Below are 25,843 nucleotides of genomic sequence, written 5' to 3' on the forward strand. Positions count from 1 at the left end.
TGTGTGGTCTGGGGAGAAACCGGTGGTGAGGGATCGGGGCTGAACTCCACCAGACGATGGCGCCCAGGCAAGCCCGGCGAGCACGAGAGGTGAAGTCCACAAACCCAGTGCCAACTAGACTCTGAGTGTCGACCGCCACCCTGTTCTTGCCGAGCACACAGCTCTCGAAGCGCGGAGGCTTGGCAGGGAACCAGAATACGTGTTTCCCACCTGCCAGGAGAAAGCTGGTTCGGGCAAATGGACAGACACACACTTACCAAAGACTCTGGCTACAAATCCCAGTGGGAACTGGGAGGCAAACACGGTGAGAAACCAGGGGGCGGCGTAGAGGCTGGGCCCAATTTCGTGCTCCTCAAGGTGGTTGTAGAGGTCTCTGTGGTAATCGTGAAGAAGCCTTGAGAGCTGGTACATCTGGATCTGCAGGGACACACACACACGAGGGGCTCAGAACCGGGTACCTGCTGCTGGGCTCAGTTACGTGTCCCACTCACAGGCCGTGGAGAATTCTTACACTGAGAGATACTCTGCTTGGATTGTGATAACCACACCTCCGGCGTCAGACCACTGTTGACCACTCACTTACGCAAGGAGCACCTGCCAGAGGCCTTGTGCACAGGAGGCCCCAGCCAGGAGGAGCCCAGAACATGCACGCCCAGTCTTCTCCTACCGCTTCCTTTCCTTCTACTGCCCCCTGTGTTCCTTGGCTACTAGAATCTAAAGACCTGTCTTGTGGGAACACTTCACATATTCTCTTATAAAATACACACTCCTAGCAAAAGTCACACCTGGGGGAATTCAAAATGTGAAAGAGAAGTGGGGGCGTAGGATGATTCTGTAGAAGGACCCCATTAGACCCATTCACTTAGTAAATTTGTTCTAGACTCCCTCGAAATTACTCAACAGGCAGGACAGGTGTGACTTCCTTAGGTTTGTGACATATGGAATTTACAGATCCTGGGCAATTTAAAAGAAGAAGACAACTGTTTATCTCAAGATGGAGAAAATAACTTCTAAAGGGTCCCCTCTCTAGATTGTGTCGGTCCTAGAGGGAAGCCCACGATGGGTCCCACGGCGTGCAGGGCTCCTAGAGTCAGCCCGGGGCTCGGCAGTCTGATGGCCTGAGCCCAAGGTACTACCACCTAGAGAGGGTCCGAGCCCCATTGAGATGCTACAGGTTGGACACATACCACTCAAACTGGCAAAAACAAAACAAAACAAAGCTATTTCCAGGGGCCCAGACAACACAGCCCTTAAGCACCAGTAGAGTCGTGAACTAAATTAAATTGAAAATTCCACTCTCTCCTATGGCAGGTACACCTATATCAAAGCTAATGGGGAGAACATCAAAAGAACTGACAGGGTCTGTGGGAAGTGTTAGGGGCTCCACATCCTTTAGGTAATGAAATGGCTTCCTTCGATGAGATTTGTGTTCATGGGGAGGTTCATATTCACAGGTGGAGGTAAAAGGATTTTTAACCACCCAGTCTGGTCCTCTCAAAGAGTCCTTGGATCTGAGGCACCTGGGTGGTTCAGTGGGTTAAAGCCTCTGCCTTCGGCTCAGGTCATGATCCCAGGGTCCTGGGATTGAGCCCCACATCGGGCTCTCTGCTCAGCAGGGAGCCTGCTTCCCTTCCTCTCTCTCTGCCTGCCTCTTTGCCTACTTGTGATCTCTGTCAAATAAATAAATAAAATCTTAAAAAAAAAAAAAAGAGTCCTTGGATCTAATGAGTCCTTTCTTAAAAAAAATACTAAGGCTCTGAAATCAGAGTAGCCTGCTGGTAGAGAAACGTGTATACGTGGGATCTCACATTTAGAAATATTCCCAGAGCGGGATCCATAGTGTTCCCACCTCTGACAAAGGCAGTCACAGGGTTAGGCACACACTGCCCTTTGGATTTCCTTTGCTCTGACCTACCACTGTTCATTCAACAGATACGCACTGGGTGCCTCCTTCATCTCAGGCACTGCCCTAGGAACTAGGGAGGCGGCTCCAAGATAGTTTAGATCCCTGCCTTCTTATGAGATATGCTTAGGAAAGTCAGAGAGCAATCAGGTCAATGAATAAGGGAACAAGGTAATTTCAGACAGTTAGTGTTCTACGCCAAAAGAAACGAGACAGGATACATGAAACACATGCCTGGGTGGAAGGTGGTGGGGAGGGGGATGGGTATAACATGAGGATGGTCAGAAAGAGCCTCTCCCAGGATTTGATATTTGAGCTGAACCCTGGGTGACAAGGGCTAAGGTGGAATGAGGGGGATGCCTGGCAAAGGAAGTGACAGATACAGTGGGTAAAGAATTAGATCATCTGAGGATGGTTTGACGAAGGGTAAAGGGAGAGTCCTGCAGTCAGACAGGCCTGGGCTGAAACCCCAGCTCAGCCACTTGCTAGTCGGGTAAACTGAGTTAAGATGAGTCCTCCCATCTGTAAATTGAGCTGCTTCAGTGTCTTCCTGAGGGTTACCGGGGCAGTAAGTGCAGTATGAAACGCTTGCCGTCATGCCTAGCACAGAGCTAAGTGCTCAGCAAAGACAGCTACTCCCATGTTAATGGAGGGTGGGGAAATTTTCTTAGAGAGACCTGGAAAGGGATCCGAAACATTTCTGGCATTTGTCTCTAGCAAATACACAAGGAACGCTCTCTACCTGTAAAATAATCATGTCCGGCCGATACTGTTTCCGCAGTCCCATTTCAAACATCAGAAACTTGAGCATGGTAAATGCCTCTTCCTCACCCATGTGAAGCAGCAAAATGCCTGCTACAAAGCTGAGACCTTGGCAGTATCCTACTTCCTGGTCGAGAAGCGAGTAGGCCTTCAGGATGTTGTAGAGAGACAGCTGCCCCGCCCCGAGCTGGGCAGAGAAGTACGGATGTGTCGGGAAGGTTCTCCCTGCAGAAACAACACGGGTTAGACACAGTTGAAGAAAGCAAGCCCATGGAACCAAAACTCTGATGTGCTTCAGATGGAGGAACAGACCTCCGGGAGCTCGATCATAAGTCAGCTTTGGACAGGAGGGTGGGCTCTTGTTATCAGAACAATGGGGGCAATTAGAAATCAATTACTGATGCTTTTTCAATGGTGGTTCAAGGTGAAAGACACTAGGACTACCCTGGGTCCTGCAGGGATCTGGATTTCAAGCTTCAACAGAAAGAAAACGGTTGATCCTCTAAACTCACGTCTACCCTCCAGAGAAGCAGATGGCCGCGGCTCGTCACCGCCGCCCTGTCCCCCAGCACCCGCAGGCAGCCCAAGGCCCCAGAGTGCTACGGACACAGCCCGACCAGCTCTTCCCAGCCCGTGCACAGCCTGCCTGCAAATGCTTCACACCCCACTTGGATTTCTGTACTTTTAAACCACAGGCGTGCTTTGAAATGGCTTAAGAAGCAGCAGGTGTTTTTTTTTTTTTTTTTTACACAAAACAGTAACCTTCCAGAAAGGTAATAAAAAAAAAAAAAAAAGAAAAACTCTCAACATCCTGATTATTTTCACAAAAAGCTGGTGTTCAGATAAGGTTTAAAGACTTCTTTTGTCCAGGGGCTTTTGGGGCTGCTGTCTGTCAAATCCCACCTCACCCCCCTCCTTCTGGAATGTGCCTGATGGGGCAGTGTGTTTCCAGGGAGAAAAGTACATGACTGAGAGGACAACCATCTAGAGCCACGCCAAGGGCCAAGCTTGGACCCAGGGGGAGAATTAGGGCCTCATCTGGATTAGCAAAGGCAGAAGGTACATCTAGTTGCCACAAGGCAACTGTTCACCTTAATCATTCAGCCTTGGCAAAGGGAGCACGAAGCATTCGTGGGTTCTTCCTCAGCCTCACGAGAAAGCATTTAATCAATCCAGATCAGCTTGTTTGATTTTGAATCAAGGGGACACCAAGAGTCTAACTGCTCTCCTGATTTCCTGTCCTGCATTCATTTTTTGCCTGCTCTACCTCCTTCCCCCAACGAACTGTCCCCAAACACACCCTGAACATGTCACCCGCACTGCTAGAAAGCACTCAGCAGCCCCCCAGCGCTCAAAGAACAAATTCTACACCCCTAGCCGGGGAGCTCTGTGCATCTCCTCACCCATTCCCCCAGCTTCATCCCCTACTCCAGGGCTGGCCTCAGAGTGGGCAGGGGGTGTGTGCAGAGCAGACAGTGCCTGTGTGCGCGTGTGAGGGGGGTACTTACCCCCGTGCACCCTCCCAGTCTACAACAGCACGTGCGACTCAACTGTAATGAAACATTCTCCAGCAGCCACGGGCAAAAGCAAGAGGTAAAACTAATTCTATGTCCGTTTGTTTAACCCAAGGTATGCAAATGTTATTTCAACACGTAATCAGTACACAAATCATTGGGACATTCTGCATTCTTTTTTCTTGCTAGGCCTTTGAAACCCAGTGTCCTCCTCACGCGGGTGGTGCAGCTCAGTTTGGAGCCACCGTATTTCCAGGGCTCCGTAAGCACCCGTGACTGCCACACTGAACGCACAGGTGTGGCTCTCTCCCCAGATTCTCCGAGGGACGAGGGCAAGAGGATACAGGGGGCTCTTCACGCCATCACCCCCAACCTGCCGCCCAGCAGATGGCGCCCTGCCCACCTCTGCACATTTTGCCCACGGCCCCACCCCAGCCTGGCCCACACCCTTCCCTCTGAAGGCCTCTGGGTCTCCCAACAGGTCTGGGTGGAATACACACAGGCCACATGAGGCATGCAGTGCCAGGAAGGATCTGGTTCCCTTTCCATCGGTCCCCGCAAGCATCTGCTTACCCAATACCCTCCGGTGTCAGATTCCGCCCCCTGCAGAAACAAGAACGGATACTCACTGGCCCTGATGGTGGAGTGAGCCTGTTATTATTCTGGTTGACATGCAATGTTACGTTAGTTTCAGGGCTACAATGCACTGATGCGACAATGCTTCATGTTATTGAGTACTCAGCACGATGAGGACAGTAGCCACGTGCCCTTACTACTATCCTGTCCGCCACACTGCCTATGCTCTGCATTTTATCTCGGACTCATACTGGCACTGGACATTATACCCTTCTCTTCGTTCCATTTGCCTCCTTCCTCTCCCCTCTCCTCTATCAACCACAAGTTCCTCTATGTCTATGAGTCTTTTTGTTTTTTAGATTCCATATGTAAGTGAAAGCATGTGGTATTTGTCTTTCTCTGTCTTCCCTTAAGCATCAGACTCTCTAGGTCCATCCATGTTGCAAATGGCAAGATTTCATTATTTATTTTATGGCCGAATAATATTCCACTGTACATATACCTCACGTTTATCTATTTATCTGTTGATGGGGGATAGTCCTCATTTAAGCTTTGCAAGTCTCCCGGGAGGATGAGCCTGCAGGCTGGGAGGGACTGGTGTCACTTAGATGGCTCAGTAATTGTCAGGTTGGGGGCAGGGCAATCATTTCCTGTGTGATCAATGGCTCTGTGCCTACAAGGGTTTCATGCTGGGTCTAATGCTCTGCTGTCACAGTCTCGACATTCTTAATAACTCTTGAACAAGGGATTCTGCATTTTCATTTTGCAACAGGTCCCGCAGATTATACCCTGTCTGAGGTGGGCAGCCCTGGGTAGTTTCCTGTGGTGGCTACAGCCATGTCGCCCACAGCTCTACTACCAAGCAGTTATGAGAAAGCAAACCTTAGGCCAAATTCCACCAAACAAATGATCTTTATTAGCACGCTGATGTGAAAAAATAACCGCACAAGAACGTCTCATGCTCTGTGTTCAGGCCTCCAAGCAAGTGCCTCTTGGGAAAGGTTCAGCTGGAGGACAGTACTATGGCAGTCTGATGGCACAGCCAGGCCACCAACTGTCCCACAACGATACTCCGTGGAGCGCAGGGACATGGTCTCAGTGGGCTTAGGGACCTTCCAAATGCCAACTGAGCACACTAGGTGGGAAAAGGATTAATCCTACAACACCATCCATCGCCTTGGTGATACCCCATGAAGCATTTTAGTCAGGTCACCGCACAAACAAGAACATCACCGTTGTTTTATTCATGGGAAAACATGGCAGGTGGGCGTCTCAGCCCTGCCGTCACACCGCCCAGCTATGAAGGGGCAAACCCGGGATCCGAACACTGGTCCCGAGCTCCAGACATGGAGTTCTCCTGCAGATGTCGAAGTGAAAAGTATGAGAACTGGGGTAGCACAGCTCCTACCACTCACAGTGTCCCCAGCTCACCTCATGAGCTGTTGGGAGAGCCAGGGTCCTGCATTCCTTTCCTCCCGGTGAGTTCCCGTCCTCCACACGCTCAGCCAAGCCCCCCACTCTGGGGAGCCCCGGCTCCTCTAGCGTGTGTTTTCTGCTTTCCTCCTCACTCTGTGCTTCCACACGATCCCTGGGACCGGGCACTGCCTCCTCCTGTATTTGTCCTGGCCATGGGACCGCGGGTACTGGGCTAATTCCCCAGCACCTCCGCTTTTTGCCTGCGCTTGCTGGGGCCCCCGTGACGGTTAAATGCAGGTGGGTGTGCGTGCCTGGTGTTATGCCACACGGCTGGCCCTAACAGCCGGAGAAGGGGGTCGGTGCACTCCACATGACCACCAAGCCGGCTTTCTGAAACACAGGGCTATTCGTGTAAAAGAGCTTCTTCCCAAGCAGCAGCACACAGCAACACACCTGCTCCCTGCCCCGAAGACTGTGCAGACGAGATGTGGGCTTTCACAGTACTCTCGTGAGCCTGGTGACAGAAACACCCGCCCTGCACTCAGAGCTCCCCGTGTGACAGGAACTGTGCCACGGAACTGAAAGACCAACCCTTTCCTGGCCCTTAAGTAACTCAGAGTCTGGTAGAACAAAACAGATAAATCCAGAAAATTCAAGTATTTGCTGACCGCAGGACTTATACAGAGTGCTGGGCCCAGGAGGGACGTCGCCCTGCTTGCATGAGGCTTCACGAGAATTGGTTCTAGTGGTTCTCTTCCATCAGGTGGCCGGTAACAAGCACGGAGAAGAGAGGTACAGAAGTGCAGTTTACGGAGACGAGTCCCAAAACCGAGAGGCCTGGCCCAGACACAGGGCAGCAGTCCAGGAAGGCTGCCTGGAGGAAGTCTCTTCAGCAGAACCAAGCAGGAGAAAGAGGCATGAACAGAGCGGGGGAGGGGAGCACGCAGGCAGCAGGAACCCCACAGGCCGGGCACCAGACTGCTAATGGGCACAGCCAGAAGCTCTGGGGCTAGCCATCAGGGGAGAGGACGGGAGAGTTCATAGCAGGGCCTGTAAGAGAACAGCTTAGACGCCAGGCTTAGCCTGTGGGCCCCGTGAAGGCCATGGAGTCAGCACAGGCCACGGAGAGGTCGGAGATGTGTGCTTCCTCGCTAAAGAAAACTCGAAGAGCAGGCCTGCCAAGATAGCCCAGGGCGGGCAGAGACCAGAGGAGGTCAGCTGGGCCAGGAGCCAGGAAGCAGTCACAGGCCCTTAACTTGGAGAGCGGTGGTGGGGCAGCCAATGGGGCTGGACTGCGGACTTACTCTCCGGGCAGCCTTAGAATGAGAAAAGGGTGTGCAGATGGTGGAGTTTCTAGTATGGGAAACCAGACGAGTCATCAAAATGAACTGCTCAGGAAGGGCAGACTGGGATACAGGGTAGAGCACCAGCAAATCCCTATCTGGACCTGGGGCACACGGGTGGCTCAGTCATTAAGCGTCTGCCTTCGGCTCAGGTCATGATCCCAGGGTCCTGGGACTGAGGCCCACATGGGGCTCCCTGCTCAGTGGGAAGCCTGCTTCTCCCTCTCCCATTCCCCCTGCTTGTGTTCCCTCTCTTGCGGTCTGTCAAATAAATGAATAAAATCTTAAAAAAAAAAAAATCCGTATCTGGACCTATAAAGCTTAGGGAATTTCATAACTGACCAATTCAGCAGAGTTCTGAAATGTCTCAACCAAAGCCCTTGAAGGAAATGGGTATCACAATTCCAAATCTGTGAATTTTAGAAAGATGACACAGCACATTGGTTATTACCTAACCCCTAGCAGGGCTGAGGACAGCAGTCCGGAGTGAGACACACTTATGCATCCACAAAGACACAGGAAAAGCCACACTGAGGAAAAGAGCCAAGTCTGCTAAAGGCCTCCTGGAAGTTCGAGTCAAATTTTGCCTCCAAAGGGTTCAAGACTCACTGCATTCTGCCAAAATGAGTTACAGGAAAACTTCTGGTTTTCATCTTTTCGGTTCTGGAATTGCAGACACAGGGTTATGGGCCTGTGTTAATTTCTATTACAATTTACAGATTAGGTGAGAGGAGAAATCATAGAATATTTTTAAGGGAAAGTACCTTTTCCGCTTCTGAACGCATCGCTTGAATCAGGTTAGCAAGAGCTCTTCAACCTTGCTCCCGGAGGACTCACTTTTATGAAAGCAAAACCAGGCTAATTACCTCGACAGAAGAGACTCCCGTGGTAAGTAGGAAGCTCGGGGGGCATGTGTGAGGAACAATCAGGTTTTATTTGAAGGCCACGGACACTTGATAGGAAGGAAAGGAAAGAGACCATGGGTGTGGGGTGGATATCTCGGACCGGGACGGAACTCAGTTCTCTTATTTCACCCACAGCCCCCGAGGAGGAGGCATTATGCTTCCCGATTTGAATAGTGGAGAAAAACCCAGTGTTTTTAGGATTTAGCTGATATATTCCATACAACATCACATATGAGCTCCGCTGAATGGACAGCCTCTTCCTATGTGGGTATGTCCACGAGGCAGTGTGACCAAGCACAGGGCAGTGGCCCGCGATCCCAACTGTAGGATGTGTATGTGGCTCAGTATGGCCCACCCAGCCTCTCTGAACCTGTCTCCTCTTCTCGACAGAGGGCAGAATACATACTTTGTGGCGGTGGCAGCACAAGCGGGTGTAATTAATGGCGTTCCAGCATGGGCAACACTGGGTCAATATGCCCCAGAAAACACACAAAAGCCCAACTCCCAACCAAGACACAGAAAGAACAAAACAAAAGGAACACGTACAACAGTTTCTACTTCAAGGTCAAGGTGCCACTACCGCTCTACTGACCACAACATTCCTCCCAAGCCTGAGAATCTCACGTTCTATCAGACTTCCAAAGGCAAAGGAAAGGTTGAGCCCAGCAACTGATTTCTGTGAAACTGGGAATTCATACACATGGGGAGCTGAAAGCGGATATGAATTCCAAATAGTAACACTACTGAACGTCATCACCAGCTAGATTCTACCGAAGCACCTGTGAAGGGCAAACTTCCAGATCTTTAGTTACTACGCAAAGCAGTCCACTCTCTCATGATGCAGTGTCAGAAGCTGTCACTGACTTTCTTTATGCAAGCGCCCTGTTGACACAAACGTGACCGAGATGAAACAAAGGTCCCGTGTGTTCCAGGAGATTCCCGATGCAACTCTGGTTCCACAGCATCTGGAACTCAGCACAGCAAGCAAGACAGGCCCCTACTCCCACTCCCAGGCTGGAAATAATCAGTCTCCAGCGTCCAGGTCCTGGCTGGAGGAGAAGAATGACTGCCCGTCTGTCTTCGTCATTATTACAATTATTACACTTCATAATATTATGCTGGATTCTATTTGGGGGAGGAGGACACTTTTTCTCCTACACTGCATTCTTCGAGTCCCATGGTTCTCAGTGTACGGCTGGTCTCTCCGGGCTCTGTGAGCTGCCCCCTCCGCTCTCTGTGTATCTATCTATGCAAGTTTAGCTTTTCCCTCATAGATTTCCAACAACATAAATGCAACAGATTGAATGCAGAAACAAAAATGAAAAGCCAGTTAATTCTATTACCCCAGACATTAAAATGTAAAACAATGCCTCTCACTAAATTTCTTTTATTTTGGAAAATGCGTTGTTCATAATGATGTGTTCCTATGTATGTGTTTATGATAGTTCTTTTAAAATACCACCACGGCTCACCCACGCTCCTGAGTACACACCCAGTAAAGGGAGGAGGCGGGCCTCGTAAGCTGAAAAAGGACCAGGCAGATGAACTGTGTTCCCAGGCAGCCTGCCTCTGCGTTCACACAATCCAGGATCTGGTACTGCCACCCCCCAGCCCCATCCTGAAGGTACTAAGTTAGCACCGCGAAAATAAAATGAAGAACTCCTCTTAGGAAGACGGCATCTCCCCACGTGAGTCCCTGGCAGGGTACTAGAGCCTTGAGCACATGCGAGAACATGTTCAGCCCCTTGTACCTCACTGCTCCATCACTGCTCACTCAAGGCACATCAGCGACAAGGGAAATGCAGTTTCCCATTCATGCTCGCAGCCTGGGCAAAGTCTGTGGAGTGACAGCCAGACTCAATGAGACGGGCTGGGGAAGGCGGCCCCCTGCCCACCTACCTGGGAGCAGCACCGAGACCCTGCAGCCGAGGAAAAGCCCCTCGCTCCGGCCAGCCTCGAAGGAAACGTGAAACCCTTCCTCTAGACCAGATGCTGCAAGCGACGGGACGGGCCTTCCTTAGCCTCCATGTGATGGTTTGCAGCCAAGGAGAGAAATGAGGCCCCTCAGACTTCTCTCCAGGGTGGAGGCTCCCTCACACACTGGGGAGACAGCCAAGTAGCCAGAGTCACACGTGGGCATAAAGGAACTCCTGATTTGTATTAAAAAGACCTGTGATGATTCTGTGTCTCGTGTGTCTGCATGGAGCCACGTGCTGGAGACCCACATTCGGATGTATTTCTAAACAACCCACAACTTGATTTCACGTAGTGTTCAACAATGTAAGTGCTCACCCTTCACAGGGATGCTTCTCGGGGATGAACCTTTCCTTCTAGCAGTTTCCAAACACGAACCACATCCAGGATCACCTGAGTGCCTGGGGGTGCGCACACCCCGGCCCCCACCTGTGCTCCTTCGGTGGCACGGCGGGGACGGTGGCCTCAGGAATGTGATTTTCACCAGGTCTTCAAGGGCTCCTGCATGTGAGCCCTGCCTGGTCCCAGGAGAAACATGATTCCAGCCTACTGTCTCCATGGCCCACCTGACTTCCTCTCGGCAGAGACCCCGGACCCTGCAGTTTTGCTCACTTGGCTGCAGCTGCTCCAGGAGGCCACACGGGCCACCCGCACAGCTGGTCAGTGTGCAGCAGCCCCACGGCTGGCAAACAAGTTCCTTTCTCTTGCCCCTTTCACCAAGAGCCTGGAGACTTCTGCATCCCCAGAGGGCGGGGGCAAAGCAGCCCTCTGCTGGGACCCTGGGCCTCCCTGCCCCTCGGCTTCCGCATTGGCAGAAGAGGAACCCTAACAACCCAACCATCTCCAGGTCTCCTTCCCTGATGAGACACGTGAGCCGAAGTTGTTCTTAAATTGCTGTACTTAGCGCTGAACAGAATGTGAGAAGGACTGGAGAAAATAATAGGCTTTGTATAACTCCTCACAATTTTTATGAAATAACATGGTTATCAGTGGTTTTGTGTCTGTCTTCCCCACCAGAACACGTGTTTCTGAGAGGGCAGGCAATGTACAGGTGCACTGGAAGGATCTGTGGGATCGCTGAGGGAGATGCGGTGGAGTCGACGGTGAGGCAGAGAGAGAGTTCTTCTCTACAAGATTATTTTTAGGGGGGCGCCTGGGTGGCTCAGTGGGTTAAAGCCTCTGCCTTCGGCTCAGGTCATGATCCCAGAGTCCTGGGATCGAGCCCCGCATCAGGCTCTCTGCTCGGCAGGGAGCCTGCCTCCTCCTCTCTCTCTGCCTGCCTCTGCCTGCTTGTGATCTCTCTCTGTCAAATAAGTAAATAAAATGTTAAAAAAAAAAAAAAAAGATTATTTTTAGGAACATTTGACTGAGCTGGGTGAGCCCTGGAACCGGTTTCTCCTGTGTCCGGACACGTCTCTGCTAAACCCCAGAATCAGTGACCCCAGGTAGGTAGCTCACAATTAGCCAAGGTGGAAGCAATTACACTGTGGACGATTGGCAAATTCTACATGAGGACAACTTCTGAGGGGTATGGGGAGCTGGCTGTTGGCCAGCACGCCACAGCCGGGCAAGAAGCATCCAGGGAGAGCTCAGACCCCACGAGAGGAGAGGAGATCGCCCCACTTCAACATACCCACACTCAGTTCTCTGACATTAAAGAGTGATCACTGTGCCATTTAGATGACAAATACATTATCATGATATAGTCTTGATAATACCAGCGACAATGACAGACCCTCTGGAATTATGCATGTAGCTCATGGTGCAGGAAGTTATTACACTCAAGTTGTGACCGTTCAACTCACCTCTGTAAGGCCAAGGCCCCAACTGGACAGACATGTGTTCTAGAACAAGATCACTACACGGCAAATTCTAGGGACTTTTCTGGGTTTTGCCATTAATGCTTCTTAGTTTCTCGTGTAGTACTTGAACCCAAAGATGACACCCAAGGTGGTGCTTGCCCTCAGCCCCCACGTGTTGCTCAAGACCGCCCATCTACTTCCCCCAGCACTCAGATTTTGTGGTGCGGCCAAGCGAGGCAAACTACTAAAATATAAGGGAAAACCCTCTGTGCCTTGCTGCGGTCAGTCTTCCTCAACATCCTCAGCCCATCCTTCATTCTGGAGGCTTTCCTCCTCCTCCTCATCTTTTATGGACTCTAAAACAGCAAGGAGATAATTCTTCTTTCTCACACTTGGATTATAGTTCCTTTCCTTTATGATACCAGGCAGGCTTTATATCTTTGGGTAAAATACATTAAGTGGAAGCAAAGACCAATACGACAGCCCCGTGCTGGCTTGCGGAGACAACCACGTCTCTGGATACGTGCTTTGCCTCTCAGGGAAGCGTGGGCATGGCTAGCTGCGTTCAGGGCCACTGATGGAGGGTCTTAGAAGGCCATCAGAAAATACTACCTCTGGTAACCAAAGACTCAGCAGACCTCTGCGGAGTACATACACTCTGCTACCACTGTACTGACCCATGGAGCACAGATTAATAACACAAGCCATCGATGTGGGAGGGTTAGGGGCAGTTCCAGTCTCTGCTCTTGGATTTCATGGTGTTCCCAGATTGCTGGACCTGCTCACGTTTTGTCCCGGCTGAATCCGTCCTATCAGGGGAGAGGCTGGAGAGCCTCGGGGGTGGAAGTTCTGACTGCCGGAAGGGGTCCCGGCTGGGATGTCAGGGAGAGGAGCCCCTGCGGTGGTGGAGGATAGAGGAAGGGAGCCTGAAAGGGCGTCTCCAGCTGCTGCCGTTCATCACGGGCAGCTTTTCGTGTGGGAGTGGGAGGCAGGATGCTGGGCTGTCCGTGCTATCTATTCAGCATGCAGAACCAGAGAAGAGACGCAGTCACCTGCCGGCTGCCCAAATGATTGCAGGTGGAACCAGACTTAAAGGGTGGGGCAGGTTCCTGAACTAAGAAGGATTTGCTAAGCTTCCTCCGCGTAGCCTGAGAGAAGCTGTTTTCTCGTGGCTGGGTGTGGTCAGCTCTGAGAGTGCACTGCCACGTGACGAGAGGCAGGGAAAGCTGTGTGGGTATGGAGTAGGCTGATCCAAGAAAGAGAGAACTGTATGGTGTCCTGGAAGGGACAGGATACAGAAACTAAGATGACCCAGATTCCAGAACTTTCTGCCCCTGAGTAGCTTGTCACTTGGGCAAAGCACACACCTCTCTGGGCTTCCTTTATCACCTCTACAGTGGAAACAACATGTGCCCAATTTCATAGAGGGTTGCATAAAGTTGAAATCGGACAAGGCTTAAGAGAGTAAGTTTTACAGGCTATAAAGCAATGCCTGACTCCAAAGTCTGCCATTCTTCCTCTTTGGAGGAAAAAAATCTTACGGAAAACTGATTAACAGCTAATTTCAGAAAGTAAAACAAGAGGCAGGAAAACAGAAACTCATGGAGACCCAAAATACAACCAACTAACGGGCATTCTGTTCTTCCGGCCCGGGAAGATGCCACCTCCTCGAGAAACTGAAATACTGATGCGGGTTTTTTTTTTTTTGCTCGGCACAACGCACCTTTATTGAGCCTCGAGTTAGCCACGGCGGAGACCAAACAACTCCCTGGGCAAACGCCAACCCCTCGTGAGAGGAAAGCGGAGAGGCCGGCGAAGTCTGCGGGGACGCCTAGGCGAGCCCTCCCTGCACCCGACAGAGCGGAGCTGGTGGGTCGTGCGCCCTGGGTGCCGCTGCCGGATGGTTCCCCCAGTTCAGCTCAGGAGAGAAGCTGGGCTCTGCAGAGGCCCTGGTAAAACTTACGAGAGACACACAGAGGTTACCTGGAAACTATACTGTTGCTGGAAAGAGCTTTTGGGCTTTGGGTGGGTATTCGGAGGGTATCCAAAGGGGCGGCTGGGCCAGGATGGGGGGAAGAAGTGAGCTGGAGCAGCGGCCAGTGCTGTCGGGGAGGGGCACTTGCAGCTGGCCTCTGGGCGGGGGTGGGGGTGGGAGACAGGTGAGCACTAGAGGACAGGAGGGCCACCTGGCTCTGCCCGTGAACCAGAAAAGGCAGTCTCGGCTCACACAGACCCAGTGGCAACCAGGGGACAGTCTGCAGTGGGCTCATGGCAGGGGAGGCACCCCCACCCCGGGCCCTGGTGCTGACCTGACCCTGTTGTCCCCCTCTGCAGAGAAGGGAGGACATGCGAGCACCAGGAGGCAGAGGGCCGACACTGCCCGGGGAAGGGGGAGAATACTGAGGGAAAACATCTTCCAGAGAAAAGAACATCTGGGTTGAAGAGTGGAAAACGTGCCCCCCACTTCCCTCCTCCTCCCTCTTCCAACCCAGAAAAGAGTGGGGGCAGGGAGAGACACTGGCTGTACCTCCCACCCCCTTCCACAGCTTACTCTCAATTTAGTTTTCACTTCATTTCACGTGATAGGAACATAAAGTCATTCTTCTGTTGCTCATCACATCAGCAAACACAGCAGCCAGTTCACAACACTGCTTTTCTGGGGGTCAGTGCCAAATGGGCTCCAGCCCCATGCCTCACACTTTGTCCCCAAGGGGTAGTCACGGCCTGTCAGCGTCACCCTTCACCCGGCCAGCCGTCTCCATGGGAACCCACGGGGCTCCAGGCTCTGAGGGGCCTGCCTTCGATAGGGGGGCGAGTTCCTGCCCTTTCACCGTGTGTCCCTGCCCAACTGCAGTCCCCCAGTGCCCTGTGTGCTCTTCCTTAAGAGGATTCAGGGCCAACTCCCAAGGCTGTTATGGGGGTCATGTGAGATGGGGGCGCTAGCAGGGGTCCCTGCGGTCAACAGCTCCGCTTCCTCCAGCATCCACAATGGGACAGGCTCTGCCCTCAGGGCTGGGGGCACACTGGGAGATAGGCCCAGTCCAGCCTACAGGGGTCTGCTTCCCTCGGCAGGGAAGGGCAATGAGAAGGCGCTGCTGGATCACTGAGGACGGTGGCTGGGGGGCTGCGGGGAAGAGCATGGGCTCCACAGTCACCATGCTCAGCACACAGGCTATGGGATTCCCAGTACATTACTCAACCTCTCTGCTGTTCCATTTTCTCAACTCTCAACAGGGACAGAACAATACTTACCGGATCGCGTTGGTAAGACTAAAGAAGGGAGTTTAACTCTCCACAACGTCTGGCCCCAGGTAAAGTTACGCATCCGCTTTAACTAATAATGATCATCATAACAATAAGGAATGTGGGCAGTATCATGGTGGGACAGCACGGGGTGGGACAGAAAGGCTCGGCAGAAAGACCAAATCCAGTCTGAAGGTGGGAGAAGAGGCTAGAGGGTCAGGGGCAGTTTCTTGGAGAGGACATCTGAGCTTGGACCCAAAGAAGACCTTGTGTGCAGTTTTCCCTTTGATTTGCTATTTGGCTAGACAGGACTCCACGCAGTCTCGTCTAGCCCACACCTCCAGCTCCTGGGCAATAGCCTCCTTCCCTCCTGGCCACTGTGCTGCAGGGACCTCAGAGAGCCAGGCCGCTGCGGGCCCCCGAGCACAGACAATAACTCCGGGGAGCCCTTGGTGGCAGGAGCTGGGATGGCCATCCCGGAAGCAGGACCACATGCTCTGAAAGCCGCAGGCCCAAGCTCCTGCCACCTGGGGCCAGCAGGGTTCCTGGGAGCAGCCACATTTCTACCGTGGCTCACAGCCACGGACAGGTCCAGGGCTGCTCCATACACCCTAGTGACAGATATGCGGACCCCGCGAGTCCTTCACTGGGGCACCTGCAGGTCCAGCCAATATACTGGCTCTGCCTTAGGGTTGTTACCACTGTTCAGGAGACAAGGTTGCCACCCTGTTCCCAAAATAAAATGGCCCAAAACACACTCACCAACTGCTTTCTACAATTGTGCTAGTAAGTCCTATCTGTGATTAGTAAAGACTACGGAGTGGCTCCTTTAATTCAGCCAAGCATCAGTTCTGACTCTTGTCTTCCAGCACGTTCCTTCGGTGGACTATACAACCTCCTATTGATATCAGAATTACTGAGCTGAACCACGGTCACGACCAGAGCCTTCCAGCAGAGCAGAGTTAACAAGCTGCCCAGACAAGAGAGGGATTTTTATCTACTTGAAGGCATCTGTGATTACTCCAGGGCTTTTCCAATTCAAAGACTCAGTGGTAAATTTTGATTGCTAAACCGAAAGGCAGATCACTAAATAACTCAGACAGCCTCTTCCCGTTTGCCAAGTGAGCGAAGCTTCCGCTTACATGTCACACTGACTGCAGACTTACCGAGGTCGATAAGAATCGCATGCTGTTGGGAGGTGAGCCGTTTTAAGAGTTCTTTGTATGGCGTGTCCTTTGGCTGCTGTTTACTGGGAAACTGGTGTTGAAGGCGGTATTGCTCTGCTAGGAATTTCCAGATTTCCCCCCGGAGATGACGTGGCACACCTACGGGGAGGAGGGGTGGCAGAAAATATGTTTCATGCTCAGAGTACAAACTAATAATGAGTTAAATTTCATTCCATTGACCCGGCCTCTTGTTTCATATGGATTGACAGCACTGAAATGGAAAGGAAGCAACCAAAAGTCTGTTCTGTCTACTACTCCCCTTCTTCCCTCTGTCATTCCCCCATCAATCCCCTACTTCCCCGGCCTCTCACTTTCCTTTCAGCTCTCAAATGCATACTATGTTCGGACGGAGCTAGACTCAGCAGGGCATGAACTGGCGAATGGCACAGGCCCCTATCTGGTGCCAATTAGTAACATTCTAAGGAAAGACGTTGGGCGCATGAAGTTACAGTGCACAATGTCTCGTACAAGGGATGTGAGCTGAGTGAGGGGGTTCGGATGAAGGAGAGCAAGAGGTCATGGAATACTTCACTTGTGCCAAGATGTCAGAGCGTGGGAGGGAAGAGAGAAGATGAGTCGCAGGAAGAAACTAGAAATGTTTCCGAGCCTCCGGCATGGCACGCACGTATGGAGGAAGCAGGCGGCCGTCAGGCTGGAAGGGTTTTATTAAGAGGCGAGATTAAGGGTAAGCAACCTGCACCTTATTTGGCAGCTCTGGGGAGCTATGGAATGTTTCCGAGCTGGGGAGGGAGCGACCTAATTGGGGAATACTGCTTAGACCCCGTGTGCCAGGTGGGTGGAGATAGGGAGGAGAGGCTGGACACCGTCCACATAAATGTGCCTCAGGGAACATTCAACCAGGACCTGAAAACAAGAGAAGCTCTCCGAGAGCCGCTACTCCGTGTTTTAAATACACTGATTTGAATACTCCAAGTGATTCAAAGTGGCATCTGAAGTGTCATATGAAAAGTTCTCTTAAAGCCAATGATGTTATTTAAGGCAAACTTCAGCAGCAAAAGTGATGGTTTTGATTCAAAACTTTTTGGTTCACCATTCTGCTGTTGTTACGAGGCCCAAACACAGACATGGGGAGAGAAGGGAGCCTGCAGAGTAAGACACCAAATCTTTCTCATCTCCCACAGGAGCTCTCTTGAGAGAAAAGGAAGCTCTGATTTAGGGACTGAGCTTTTCTTCCATTCAGGAAAAACTGTGACTGCTTTGTACACTTCCTGCTACTCAGGGTGCCTGCCCAGGAAGACTGCTTCCCTGGCTTTCCATTGGCCACGCCAGAGAGAAGTCTCAGCAGCGGGTGACATTCACCATGAGGTCACCGGGCACTGCCAGCATTCTACGCACTCTGTCACCCCCACGACCTGCTGAGGGAAACAGGGCAATGATCCTCATGGTAAAGACGAGGAAACTGAGGCCAACAAGCACAGATCCCTCACCGGAGATCAGCCAGCCGCTGGTTCGGAGCAGAGCCGAGAAAGGGACTGCTGTTTCTCTCTTCATGTCTTCCCTGTCACAACAATCAGACAAGCTGCTACTGGAAAAATGTATGTTGTGTTCCTGCCTGGCAGTTAGTAATAAAATCATCGTGTGTGGCTCTGAACCAGAGAACAACCAAGGTCGTTTATTATTACCAAATCCATAAGGAACTATTTAGAATACTCAGCTATCTCTTAGAAATTCTCTAGGTGGGGAGGCTCGGTGGTTCAGTCGGTGAGGCATCTGAATCTTGATCTCAGCTCAGGTCTTGATCTTGGGGTTGTGAGTTCAAGCCCTGCATTGGGCTCCACGCTGGGCATGGAGCCTACTTAAATAAATAACACTTAAGGTATAGTAAGTAATTTGATTTTTCCCTTACACATACCAGATGTCAAAGAATAAAAAAGGTGAGCCTGTGGGAGAAACCCAGGGCCACACTCCCCGTGTAGTGGGTTGAACGGCGGCCCCCCAAAACGTATGTCCATATCCTAACCCCCAGAACAAGGGAACGCGATTTGGAAAGAGTTTTTAGAGACTATAATGAAGGCCTTGAACTGAGATCATCCTGGTTCTAGAGCAGCCAAGAGGAACAGGCAGTGTGTCCAGAAGGCAGAGACGGCAGTGATGCAGCCCCAGGTCACTGACAGCCTCCACGAGCGGCCAAGAGCAGCCCTGCAGACACCTCCCCTCTAGACCTCCGTCCTCTAAGAGTGGGAGAGGAAATACTTCTGTTGTTTTAGCCACCCGTTTTGTAATCATTTGTTACAGCAGCAACAGGAAGGTAATATACCCTGACGTCTGCCTTTTTATGTTATTCCGTTCCTTCTCTCCCTGTCTCTGCTCAGAGGAGTACCTTACGCTGCGAGTACACATGCACACGCATGTGCAAGCCCCCAACATTTCAAACTATATTAGAAGCAAATGTGGCTTGAAAAACACTCAACGCGTTAAGTGATTTATAATGGGGCTTTTCACAAAGGATTTTTTTCAGACTGGGTAATTTTCCCAAGGTATGAGATGACCAATTTCCTCTTATTACTAAATCATTCCCATTATCTTATCAGACCTTTATCTTTTGGAGGAAAAGATACTGCTTGTGTCATCGGACAATACCACATATTCTGGTATTGAAGAGAGCTTAGGTTTTGTGATTTAAAAACAAAGAGTCATGCGAATTGGAGCCAGTGCCTCTGCTGAGAAAGACCTGGCACCCCCTTCCCCAGGCTCAGTTAACCTCCACTCATAACCCAGTCTTACCCCGGGGCTGTAGGCAGGGTTCTGCGTGGATAGGACGCCACTCTCCCCCAAATGCGAATACCTTTTTATTTTTACTGACTTTAAAAGTAATTTGTGCTCACCACTTTTTTTAAAAAAGCCCTTCTAAAAATGCAAAAGATATAAAGAAAGTGAAAAACCACTCAGAACTAGAGTGAACATATAATTCACCACCCAAAGCAGGAAGCTCTTGAAAGCAAAGGGAGAAAGGTATTAATTTTATGGTCATCCCGCCTATTACTTGGATATCTGCAAATGTGTCATACGTGGCTTCCTACATATGCACGTGGACACAGAAATATACAGCTGTATGTGAGACCATGCACTGCTTATCTCAGACACCTTCCGCATCAGTAATTATAAACTGACTGCATCATTTTCAAGGGCTATGGCATAGGATGGGCACATGGTTGGGGTTTTGGGGTTGTGTTTTGGTTTCTGACTCTCCAAGGCCACAATAAGCATTCTCCCTACTGCAGTGCATTTCTGACTGATTAATTTCTAGACTAGGTTTCTAGTCGTGGTGTTGCTGGATCAAAGGTAAGGAGTGTTTGCTTCTGGCTCTTATTGCCAATTGCTCAGGTGGCCTTTTTGCAATCTCCTTCCTAAAAAGTACACTCTGGTTCGTAAAGTTCTACTTTGCTATCTTTAGTGAAATCACTTAAACCCAAACTAAGCTTTGAGTTATTTAAAACTCCACAGAATTATTCTTCCTTCTCCCAAGGTGACACCTTAATCCTGCTGCGTTGGTCCAGTTCTAACTGGGAAAGCTCAGAACTCCCTTTCTCCGTGTCTTCGGGATCCTTAGGTCATTAGGAGGAAGGGCCTCATCACCCCTAAAGGACTGTCTTCTAAAGGCTCTGCCGTAACCTGGCCTCTACCTAAAAGGCCAAAGGGGTGGTTCTGATTTAATCTCCTTTTTTAGTCTGAGCTACAAGATGGACCATGGGCATTTGTTTGGAGTCATTATGTCTTACATATTGAAACCAGCTGAAAAAATGACAGAGCCCTTCATGCACTTAGAAACAGAGTTCCTGCCTCAGAAGGCGATATGGCCACGTCTGCGGATCCAGAGGGAATTCCAGGTTTGGCTCACCTCTGCATACAAACTACACGATCACCTATCCCAAACCTCGCTACACAGGCTCCAGACGCCCTGAGTGCTTCCGTCAGGTCCCCCTTGTAAAACGCATAATGGAAACCACCATATCCAGATGCCGGGCTTCTGAGAAACTCCAACATTTGGAATGGCTGTTACAGACCCATGCGATACCTTTAGTGGAAGCAAAGCCACCTAGAGACCATCATGCCGTCAACAGTGGAAAGGGAAAGAATAGACTCATTTCCTTCTCTGCTTTTTCCTTTTTCCAGACAGCAATCTGGGGCCATTTGGTGCAGTGCTAAGCCTCCAGCAACCACTAAGGGCATAAAGAATGTGAGAACTGGAAGAGAGTTGTGAGACCCTCAGTATGGTCTATGCCTCTCATTCTAGCAGCCAGGAGGCCTGTGCCCAAAAAGGCGAGGACACCTGCTGAAGATCACACGGGGAGCCACTGGCCAGCTTGGAGCCCGACTATTCACCACCCACCACATTTCTGATCTCTGAGAAGAGGACTGTCGAGGCAAGTTCAACCACAGGTAGTGTGGCAGTGAGAACTCCAGCAGACGGTTGTGTGTGCAGCTCTGTGGCCCTAGGCCCATTACAACTGAGCAATGCTTCCTTATCCATAGGAAGGGGAAAGTCATAACTAGTAATAACCTCTTATTACTAAAACGGGTGCTGTGAAATTCAGATAAAGGTCAAATAATGCCTGTAGGAGGCTACAGAAAACTGCTTTGCCCCACTGTCTTAGAGATGAATTACACTTGTGTAACTTCTTCCACTGAGCTGCTAATAAAGTCAGAAGAAAACTGTAAGCTTCATACATATTTGTAAAGCTTGGTCTGAATTCTTGTTATTCATGACTGCATTGACCAGAACTCAGCGATCACTAGATCAGACTCCAAAAGTCTCTGATCTTGCCAGCAGATGCTAATATACATTTACTTAAAAGAAGCAGTTGAACACTAATCTTCAAGGTTAAGATGTAAACCTGAGCTACTCAAACTCGCTGTGATGAAGGACCAGTTTTTGTTTTCTTTTGAAGTGTTCCAATCCACCACTGATACTTTTATAAAATACACTAAAAGTGAATTTATAGAAAAAATGAAACAAGAAAAAAAAGACTGACATAACAGAAGTCCACTTTTTTTTTTTTTTCTTTTAAGGATTACCCTTATCAAATTGCTGGAAAAGTTTCTAAATGCTTTGTCTCAAGTTCTATGCTTAGGCGTCGTGTGTGGACTGGCACACAGTCAGCAGACCGCACTGAATAACAGCAAATACTGCCCACCCACCTGGGCCTCCCAGGACAGCAGGCATGTGCAGTGGGCTTCCAGGGATCAGCTTATCTACTGCTCAAAGCAATCACTGTCAACACCCACATTCACACATGGGGAAAGTGGGGCTCAGGGAAGTCAAACCATTTGCCTAACATCACACGGCAGATCAGTAGGGCTGGGATCTAGACGTGGGACTACCTGTCTGAAGTCCACACAAAACGCTGTGTTCTCTCTCCTGAGAGTGTTCAGAGAGAAGCCTGAACAATCGGTTTTCACTTTACCATTTAATTCAGAGTATGTCATCATTACCCAGGTTGTAGGCAACCAAGCCCTGTTTTCCTATTTCTTCCTGTTATCTGGGCTTCTGGGCATTTTAATTCATTAAGAGGAATCCTAAAGGTGATAAAACTTACATCAGTTAAGATATCTGGAAACAGATTAGGGAAAGACATGGTAACTAGGAGAGAAATGGCCACCAAAATTAAGACTTGAACATTTTTTTTTTTTTTTAATCCATACTTTTCCCCAATCATCAGTGCGAGGTAAGGACAGCTGGACAGATTTCCCACAAAGCTTACCTTGCCCAACAGCTGAATGCATTTTCTCCATGTCAAACTTAATTTTTGATCTTCCTGGAGTGCTAAGCATCTTTTCCCACACTGCGGTTACTTCTTTAAGACAAGGAGTGATTTCCTCATAATCCAGCTTTAGGCGCTTATTCAGCAGGTCATTTTCAGAGGCTAGAAGAGATCATTTAAGAACACACGTTAGAGAGAACGCCACGGCTGCCTACTCACATGTCACCGCTGAGGTGCTGAGCGGTTACAGTGAGCTAGCTTACTCTCCATTTTCCTTTAACTTGGAAAACACTAAATGCACGTAGGAGGTACCCTTGATCTCTCTTGCCCCTTCATTGGCTCTACTCCCGAAATATGCCCCCACCTGTCCAGTTCTAGCAATCTCCACAGCTGCCCTATTAAACCACAAATACCTAGAGGACAGGAGCTCTGTGTGAAAATCCCTTGTGTCTGGCATGGTTAGAGACCAACAAAATTTATTCATCTGAGCCAGAAGAGACACCCCCCACCCCAAGGAAAGTTCCTCCTTGTTTAGAGCCAAACCTCCTTAGATAGATTCTACTTAGTCACGTTTCTGCTTCCTGCAGCTCAACAGAAGAAATCTGCCCTTTTCATAGGACATCACCCCAAATACACGAAGGTAGTTATTATTTCCCACCAACCTTATTCAGCCTAAACTGCATTAAGGGTTGTACCTAAATTACCAAAACGGGGAGCGGGAAGTGGAGGGGGATCAATATAGGAAAAGTTTAACTTGACAATTCTTAGGATTAGATCGGACAACTTCACTGCCATCCAAAACCACTCTATCCTATTTCGACACAGGGGTAATGTCAGCCCCCAAATCCACTCCACCTCATGTCTCGGATCCTGACTACGAGTTTATTAGGACAATAGGTCGGAGGCATAGCTAAGTATAAGCCAACACCTAGGCTTCTGCAGAACTGATCAACTACTGTCTTTTACAATATAATAAGCAAAGACTAAGTCCTCAGTACTCTATATTTAGCAATATTTTATCCTAATGACTCTGAGGCAGGGTTCTGGGTGAGAAAACCGAGGCACGGAGGCTGAGTAGCGCCTCCACGGTCCTCAGCAGGAGGGGGAGGGGCCTGCGGCCCTGCCCTTGCCCTTCTCCACTGTCCAGCAGGATTTGCTGTTATTATATAGTTTTTCTGGGACGAGGCATGTATCTATCAGAGGCCTTAAATGTTTGACAGACTCCAGTGGAGGTTTCTAGGCCTAGAGTTTTCCGAGTGAAAGATTTTCAACACGAATGTGATCTCTTTAACAGATACAGGGCCATTCAGATCTTTTTCTTCTCATTTCAGTTTTGGCAAATTGCACATTTCACGAAGTTTGTGCATTCCGTCTAAGCTGTTCAGTTTCCTGGCATAAAGTCATTCTTAGTCCTAGAGACACTGACAAGTCAATGCAAACATCTCATGCGTCTGTCCCCCCTCCACCCTGAAAGCACATTTTCTCTCCCCACCCCAGCCCCACGTTATTCTGGAGAGGAGGCTCCGACTCTGCCCAGGGCCATAGAAGTAGCAGGTGCTGGAGGCAGGACCTACCTGAAGACCCCTGGCTTACCCACTACACTTCTGAACCCCAGTGCCTATTATTTTTAAGACGGGAATTATGCTACCGTACTGAGTTGCTCTGATGAGGATTAAAGGAGATGAGATAGACTCAACACCCACAAAATGTCTACTAATCAGGAAGTGCTCACAAATTATCAAAAATATAAAGGCAAATAAGGAAAAGCATAAAACATTGCTTTGCAAATTTAGTGCTAGAACATGAAATAAAATATTTTCTTTTTCCACATTAGAAATTGAGCAAAGGCTGGCTCCATTAATCTGGTTAATACTCCCCTAACGGGAAGACCTTATTCCTTGGATGTGCGGATTATGTACTTAACTGACCCAATTACCGCCTTCAAGTACAAATGCATCAAAAGATGTGCTGAAAAGTGCTGAAGAGATCCCTCGTCCAGCCTCTCATTTCACGGACACAGACACTGAAGTTCGAAGCGAGCACAGGGCTTGCTCAAAGTTATTCACCAGCTGGTGGGGCGTCAAGTGATTCTGGGCCCGGGGCTGCCTCACCTGCGAGTTTTCATCTACTACTTTAATCTTTTCCTTACTTTGAATAATACTTTTTTTTTTTTTTTTTTTAAGGTCCCACTAAACAACCCTTGGGACAAATCGGGTTCAGGACCAGCTTTGCTGGGGACAGTGACTGCAGGTAGCAGTGGACTCTCAGTGCCAATGGACATTTCTCCGGCTGTGAGCCTATCGGGCTGCATGGAAGAGCCCAGCAAGCAACGTGCGGAACCCGCTCTGAGGTCAACAGAGCCATACTATCCAGCTGGAAGATTCGGTTGAAAAAGCTTAATCCACGTATTTCACGGTTGGCCCAAGCACCGTCCTGCTGTTTGAGTATCCCAATGCGGCTGCCCAAGATCTGAAGCCTCCAAAATGTCTTATCAAGGAAGCCAGTTGGTGAATGCTTGTAACAAACATCAAGGCTCCCAGCCAAGGCCTTTAGATACAAGACCAAGCTGTTTAAAATATTAAATAAGGGTCTACAAACCCATGATTTTGCATTTCTGGGGCAAGAGCAACCAGGACTACATGAGATCAAACGGAACTTTGCAAAAGAGTCCTCAAGACATATATCGCCATTTGCCATGGATGTAGGAGTGAACATGGACTTCAGACTAATAATCTTCAGGTCTGATTTACGCCCATTACATAGGGTGGAACTGTAGCTGCCCGCCCCCAATCTTGCACCATTAACACTGCCTTCACAGATAAAATGTTCTTCCAACTGCAACCATCTCTTAAAGACTTAGTAAAGAAAGGCTAAGAGGCTGGATGCATTAGTGGTTAAATGACCTCCAAACCAGTAGAGATTTTGGAAAAATCAGATTCAATCTTTATTTTTTTTTATAGCCAACATATTGCACTTGCTCAACCAGGAAAAAAAAAAACAAAAACAACCTTTAAAACATACCTTCAGTTACAATTCATTTAAATTCAAAATTCAATGTGTTATCATACCATTATGCAGATACAGTATCTTTAATATGAACTTTAATATGAAGCATGAAATTCTGAATTCATGAAGTCAGTTCCACAAGCAATCGTGTGCTGTCCCCAGACCATGGCTGTATTGAACCACACCCTGTCCTACATGAGGCTGCCTGTGTCTTCATGTATAACAGGGGGAGAATGGTGTTGCAGAAGGGCACAGCTGAGACTGCTGGCCCAGGAGGCAGGCAATGCCTTTTAGTCCCAGCACCACGAAAAGTCAGCTGTTTAACTCAGGGAAAATCAGAATTCAGCTTCCAACTGCCTACAATGGAGTGAAGTGGCTTTAGATCATGTGATTTGGTTCTTTCTCAGATGCAATGGTTCTGGAATAGTAACAAATACTTAACCCACATAT

General features: G+C 49.5%; 1 protein-coding gene across 5 annotated transcripts in view; it reads right to left on the bottom strand.

Annotated features, from left to right (window-relative positions):
- Positions 1 to 25,843, bottom strand: part of TBC1D1 (TBC1 domain family member 1) — a 228,717-nt gene that overhangs the window by 18,389 nt on the left and 184,485 nt on the right. For all 5 annotated transcript variants that reach the window (XM_032853540.1, XM_032853533.1, XM_032853541.1 and 2 more), the window contains 4 exons: positions 22,388 to 22,549; positions 16,605 to 16,763; positions 2,646 to 2,890; positions 258 to 417 (listed from right to left, as the gene is read on the bottom strand). In XM_032853540.1, the coding sequence (XP_032709431.1) occupies positions 258 to 417; positions 2,646 to 2,890; positions 16,605 to 16,763; positions 22,388 to 22,549 (726 nt within the window). The remainder of the gene's footprint in view (positions 1 to 257; positions 418 to 2,645; positions 2,891 to 16,604; positions 16,764 to 22,387; positions 22,550 to 25,843) is intronic.

Source organism: Lontra canadensis, unplaced genomic scaffold, assembly GCF_010015895.1.
Source record: "Lontra canadensis isolate GAN:19392208 unplaced genomic scaffold, GSC_riverotter_1.0 scaffold1, whole genome shotgun sequence".
Classification (NCBI taxonomy): Eukaryota; Metazoa; Chordata; class Mammalia; order Carnivora; family Mustelidae; genus Lontra; species Lontra canadensis.